This window comes from Nicotiana sylvestris, chromosome 2, assembly GCF_000393655.2.
Source record: "Nicotiana sylvestris chromosome 2, ASM39365v2, whole genome shotgun sequence".
Lineage (NCBI taxonomy): Eukaryota > Viridiplantae > Streptophyta > Magnoliopsida > Solanales > Solanaceae > Nicotiana > Nicotiana sylvestris.
In genome coordinates, this window is record NC_091058.1 from 209998354 (window position 1) to 210004913 (window position 6560).

At 31.6% G+C, this 6560-nt stretch overlaps 1 protein-coding gene across 1 annotated transcript; it reads left to right on the forward strand.

The window, feature by feature from the left end:
- Positions 1 to 453: 453 nt before the first annotated feature.
- On the forward strand, positions 454 to 4453 carry LOC104220510 (myricetin 3-O-methyltransferase 3-like). Its single transcript, XM_009771394.2, has 4 exons — positions 454 to 921; positions 2051 to 2361; positions 3227 to 3291; positions 3951 to 4453. Exons 1-4 carry the CDS (start codon positions 503 to 505, stop codon positions 4245 to 4247), a joined length of 1092 nt encoding a protein of 363 aa, XP_009769696.1. The 5' UTR covers positions 454 to 502; the 3' UTR covers positions 4248 to 4453.
- Positions 4454 to 6560: the final 2107 nt, after the last annotated feature.

Below are 6560 nucleotides of genomic sequence, written 5' to 3' on the forward strand. Positions count from 1 at the left end.
AGTATCTTTTAGCATTTGATGTTTATTTGTACTTTAAATCAATTAAGTATAAGGAGCTCCTAAACTATTTTTGGGGGCCACGTGAAGTTGGCCACTACTGCCACAAATTATGAAGTAGGCTTGACCATTTGAGCCGATCTTAGGCAGGCATTCCTCCAAAGCGTAATAAAAGTCATCAGCCTAGGCTACAGGTCTTATTAATCGTCCATTGACCCCGTTCCAGTTTCCTTTTGAGTAGATATGTAGAATAAGTTAAGCTAAAAGAATGGCTGAAAGATGCCATAGTTAGATTCTTCCCATGAATTCTAAAATCCCTTTTGTTGGTTTGTTTGTTTTTCTAATATTATTTGGTTCATAGTACTCCTACTAGCTAGTTAAATAATTACCATAGTGCTATAAAAGGAACAAAGTCTTCAACAACACATATTCAACAACTCCATCATATATGTTTTATTCCTTTAAATTTTTTTGAGTGAATTATCAGTGCCCAAAAATCTGAAAAATGGACATATCAAAAGATCAAAACAAGAATATTATGTCAAATGAAGAGGATGATTTATTAAGTGTTATGCAGTTGCCAATTGGTTTAGCTCTTAATATGGTCTTGAAAATCACAATGGAACTTGGTATATTTGATCTTATGTCAAAAGCTGGTCCAAATGCACAATTATCTTCTTCCCAAATTGTTTCACAAATTCCAACAAAAAATCCTCAAGCCACACTTATGATTGAAAAGATTTTGAGTTTTCTTGCTAGCCAATCTTTATTGAGTTTCACACTTAATAAGGATGAAAATGGAGTTAATCAAAGTTTATTATATAGTTTAACTCCTCTTAGTAGAAATCTTGTCACTAATGAAGATGGGGTATCAATTGCTCCCACATTTCTCTTATTGAATGACCAAGCCATGGTTACTCCTTGGTATACATAGAATTCTCTTCTAATATTTTAATGAATTTAACTTATATACACTGATAATATATTTTTTTTACTCTATTAGTGCACGTTAACCTGTTGTTACAGATAATTTGTCTTATTTTTCAGTAGATTTAAGTTACACTCTACCTGTTTGATTTTACCAGCGATAGTAGGTTAGTATTTTTACCAAATTATCGATTAATATTTGTTGTAGAACTTTATCTATAATTACCATATTGGTGTATTTTAACTTATTGTAGCGGGTAACTTGTCTTATGTTTCAGCGAATTTAAGTTATATACAGTGGTGGATCTACATTGGCATTTGTGGGTGCTTACCTTTAATCATATATAGTAAATTTGCATAGGCAATTATATAAATATGTAGATAAATATTGAGTGAGCACCCATAATTAAATTTCTTTTTTCTCTTTTTTTGAAATTTTTATCGATCAGCACCCATAAATTTAAAATCCTGAATCCGCCACTGATTATACACACCGACAGTTTAAATTATTTTTTTACACTATATCAGTCTGATTGTAATAGTAGGTTAGTTAGCATGTTTACCAAATTATCGATTGATGTTTGCCATAGAGATTTACTTTTAATTACCTAATGGTGGCATGATATGTAAATATGTTTTGCACCATTAATACATAGAATTTAAACTTTCTCAATATCTATACTAATCTTACTTTTTATGGATGACATGCAATTATCCTTTAGTTCACTAGTTGACCTAATAGTGTAAAGTTCTCTTCTTCCACACTGTCACTATGCACCATTAATGCACAGAACTTAAACTCTTTTTCAATGTACATACTAATCTCATTTTTATGAATGACGGGTAATTATCGTTTAGTTGACTAGTTGATCTGATAGTGTAAAGTTCTCCCACACTGTCACTATGCACCATTAATGCACAGAACTTAAACTCTTTTTCGATGTACTTACTAATCTCATTTTTATGAAAGACATGTAATTATCGTTCAGTTGACTAGTTGATCTGTTAGTGTAAAGTTCTCCCACACTGTTTGACAATATCTAGAAGTTAACCTATATTTTCAATAATGCTAATAGAAAATCTTTTTTTTTTTTTTTTTGCTAATGAAAATCTTTCACTTTGTAAGGTTTCACTTGAAGGATGCAATTCTTGAAGGAGAAATACCATTCAATAAAGCCCATGGAATGGGTGTATTTGAATATCATGGAAAGGACAGTAGATATGCAGGGGTAACTGATAGATCTACACAAAGCATCAACAGAACAATCATAAATAAAATTCTTGAGTCCTACAATGGCTTTCAAGAAGTACAACAATTGGTAGATGTTGGAGGTGCACTTGGTTTAACAATGGCTTCTATAGTTTCCAAATATCCTCATATTAAGGGTGTTAATTTTGATCTCCCCCATGTCATCAAGATTGCTCCTGCTTATCCCGGTAAGATTTAAGTTATATAAGCGGCAGTCAGAGGCGGATTCAGGATTTAAATTCAATGAGTTCAAGTTTTAAGGGTTTTAGCATTGAACCCATTATATTTTTAAAGTTATGGGTTCATATCTACTATTTTGCAATTTTAATGAATTTTTATACATAAATTTTTACTTCGCGTCGAAAATTATGGGTTCAGTTGAACCCGCAGACAACAACAATCCAATATAATACCACCAGTGAGGTCTGGGGAGGGAAGGGTAGTGTGTACGCTGACCTTACCCCTACCCTAGGGTAGAGAGGCTGTTACGTTTCTGATAGACCCTCGGCATCCCTCCTTCAGTGAGGGATGGGGAGGGTAGTGTGTACGTTGACCTTACCCCTACCCTAGGGTAGAGAGGCTGTTACGTCTCTGATAGACCCTCGGCATCCCTCCCTCCAAGAACTCCCCACCTTGCTCTTGGGGTGACTCAAACTCACAACCTCTTGGTTGGAAGTGGATATATATATATATATATATATATATATAGTGATCTGATTATTGTATAAATATTTTTCACGTTGTGCATAAAACTCATCAAGAATGCTCCAATTTATTCCAGTAGGATTTAAGTTACATATGCTGACAGTATCAGAAAAAATTATATTATTAGTATAATTTTATCTGTAATAATATCTCTTTATTAATGTTTATCATACAAAATTTACTTGTAATCACCTTACAGTAATTTTGATTATTTTGCAAATATTTTTTATGTTATGCATAAAACTTAAACTTCTTTTAATCATAGAGTATATGAACACTTTTTCCTTTTCACTAATCACCTTCATATCAGTAATTTGATTATAAAGAGCTCAACTTCCTTCTTGTTAGGTGTTGAGCATGTTTCAGGAGATATGTTTCAAACTGTTCCACAAGGAGATGCAATGTTCATGAAAGTTAGTATTCTCTCTGTTTTTGAAATATTCAAAATGTATGGATTTATTTTGAACTTTTACTTAGTGGTAAAAATTGAGATTATTAGAGACAAGAATTTAAAAGAAACATGATCTTAACCTTGATTTTTGTAAAAAACTTATGTAAGACATGATGAGTAGAGTTACCTCGTACCCTTGATGGTAAAAAGTAGCAGGTTGCCGGTAAATGATCAAGGTGCATGCAAAATGACTCAGACATATATCATTGTTATTAAAAATTCAAATAAAAACATATATAGATTTTATTAAATAAATTTAACTCCTCTAATTAAGAGTTGACTTTAGATTAATAATTTCATGGAATCGCCTCGGGGCGAGACCAATGTTTAAAGGGGCGGATGTAGCCTAGCTACTAGTTATGGGTTCATCTGAACCTATAACATTCGATACAAAATATGTGTGTATATAGTGGGATTATACTGAGTTATTATTATGTGTGTGTATGTAAAACCCTACTAAAATATAAATAAATCTTATAACTGAACCCATAATTTTAACCGTACAATTATTTTAATGTTAAAAATCTTAAAAGTTAAACTTATTAAATTTACACTGTGGGCCCTCTTCTAAATGTTTAATCTTGTAAATCACTATATATTGATACTTTAAAATATATGCAGCATGTACTCCATGATTGGGATGATGATGATTGCATAAAAATATTGAAGAATTGTTGGAAATCCTTACCTAACACTGGTAAATTGGTGCTAGTTGAACATATAAAGCCAGAATATCCAAAGACTGATATGATTTCCAAGAATGCATTATTTCTTGATGTATTTTTGATGATAGTTACTCCTGGAGGGAAAGAAAGAACAAAAAAAGAATTTGAAACCCTAGCAAAAAAGGCTGGATTTGCTGGTTTCAAAGTCATAAATTCTGCATATGATATTTGGATTATGGAATTGTACAAGTAGCAACTTTTTTACCACTCTTAGTAAGGGGCGCTTTACCCCTTTAATGGGTTTACCCGAATATGAATCTGAATTAATCGGGTCCAGTGAATTTCGGATACCGAATACCTATGGCAAAATGGGAAAAAATAAAACTTGTTATCATGGTTTATGTGAGCATATGTATTTTTTCTTGTTCTTTTTTTTTTGGGTGAGTTTTACTATGTGGAATGGGGTTTTAATGAATAATAAAGACCTTTTGGGTATATATAACCATATGATATTCGAAATCTACTACCCTGACTGGTGCATATATAGGCGCTACTAGCATAACTAATTTAGACTTCCGTCGCATATAGCCCATTAAAAGAGGAAGCGCTCTTCACCAGAAGCAGTGATACTGTCACAGTACTCATCCTACCAAAGCAAAATATACATTACTAGTATCTTATATACTCCATCCGCTCCACTTTAAGTGATTTTTTGGCATTATTTTGTGGTCCATATTACTTGATTTTTCAGATATCAAGAAGGAATTCACTTCTTCTTTCCAAAGTTGCTTTTGAGTAAAGAGCCTAGGAGTAGTTTGTTATATTTTCAACCAGCAAATTAAGGTTAATGTGGTCAATTTCATTGTTAATTAATGTTAAAGAGTGAATTCCTTAATATGTGTGAAAAGAGACAAAAAAATCACTTAAAGTGGACCGAAAAGAGTAACATAAATTCATTAAAAAGTGTACACGCTATTTTTTGAGCGAAAAAAATAGAGCCAGCGGTTGTTGTAAATTAGAAAGATTTTATTATTTCTATTTAATTTTTTCAAACGTACCAAAAAAAAAGGACGTTGTCTAGCTCACTTAGTATACTAAATTTCTGAGCATGCAGGGTTTGGAGAAGAATCGAACCGCGTTAATGTCTGTATATGGTTATCAATATGTCCATGTTTACCACTATATATAATACTCTACATTATATGCAAATTAGATGGTTGCTCTTCTTTCTGCAAATGCAGTATAAACTTAGTTGTTTGAGCTCCTTAATAAATGTCTGTGTATGGTTATCAATATGTTAATTTTCCTTTAACATATATACACAATATTTGAATTATCTAATCTTACTCTAGCTCCATACTTATTAAGAATTCAACACTTACTGCCTTTGATTATCGTTCCTCCAACGGCATCCAGGGGTCATGAACCGACCATAGAACCTTGTTCAATAAGTGGAACGCATTAGCTGTCTGGGTCTTAGGTTGGGCGGTCAGGATCGGAGGTTCCGAGGCCAATCCATAATCTAGTATTAATAGCTTCAGAATGAATGTAATCTTATACTGTATACATTTAAATTTTTTCCCGCATAATATGAGTAAAAGCAACCGTTCAATTTGATTCACAGAACCTGCTCTAGATCGTCGTCCTCTCCTCATGATATCTTTGGACAACTCAACAAGGGGCGGCCCTTCCATAAAGCAAGTAAAACAACCGCTTTAGGGCCCATATTTGTAGGGGCCTCATTTTCTATTACACCTAATAGACTATTTATAAATTTAAAAAAGAGTTCTGTAAAGTAAAAAAGTTTGATTTCTTTCTTTAACAAATATAGAGAAGAAGGATTTGTAATTGTTATGATTTTTACCAAGGAAATTGCATTTGAAATGAATATCGAACTTGAATTTTGCAAGAAACGTGTAATATATAGGAAGTAACAATTTGATGTACAATATTGATGATGAAATCTCAAAAGCTTTCGAAGAGCCCTTTGGAGTTGATTACTTCTATACATAATAGACAAGGCTATTTTTTCACTTCAAAATAGATTTGAACAATTCGAAACATATGAAAATATTTTTGGGTTTCTATTTAGTAGTAAAAACTAAGATCGCTAGATATTGAAAATTTGAAAAAATATTGCCTTAATTTTGGTTGTTCCTTAAAACATAATAATCAATTCGATATTAATAGTTTAAATTTATTTTCTGAGTTAAAAATATTAAGGAAAATAGTATAATTAGAAGATAACAGTTTAAATGATACACTTAATCAAATAAAAAGATTTAATTCTTTTCCAAATGCATAAATTGCTTATGGAATAATGTTACTAACTCATGTTACCGTTGCTTCAGCGGAAAGACGTTTTCAAAATTAAAATTGATAAAATCTTACCTAAGAATAACAATGTCACAAGAAAGAATAAATGAATTAGTTATATTGTCAACTGAGAAATATTTATTAGGAGTTATTATTGGTAAGAAAATTATTTATAACTTTGTATTTAAGAAAAGCTAAAAAATAGATTTCAAATAAAAAATAAAAAAAATTAAAAAATTAAGGCCCCTCA

What these genes read in the sequence shown, in the direction of transcription:
- LOC104220510 (XM_009771394.2), top strand. Translation starts at nt 503, where the DNA reads ATGGACATATCAAAAGATCAAAACAAGAATATTATGTCAAATGAAGAG. An exon ending in GATTGCTCCTGCTTATCCCG is followed by an intron (nt 2,362 to 3,226) that starts GTAAGATTTAAG and finishes CCTTCTTGTTAG; the next exon opens with GTGTTGAGCATGTTTCAGGA. An exon ending in GAGATGCAATGTTCATGAAA is followed by an intron (nt 3,292 to 3,950) that starts GTTAGTATTCTC and finishes AAATATATGCAG; the next exon opens with CATGTACTCCATGATTGGGA.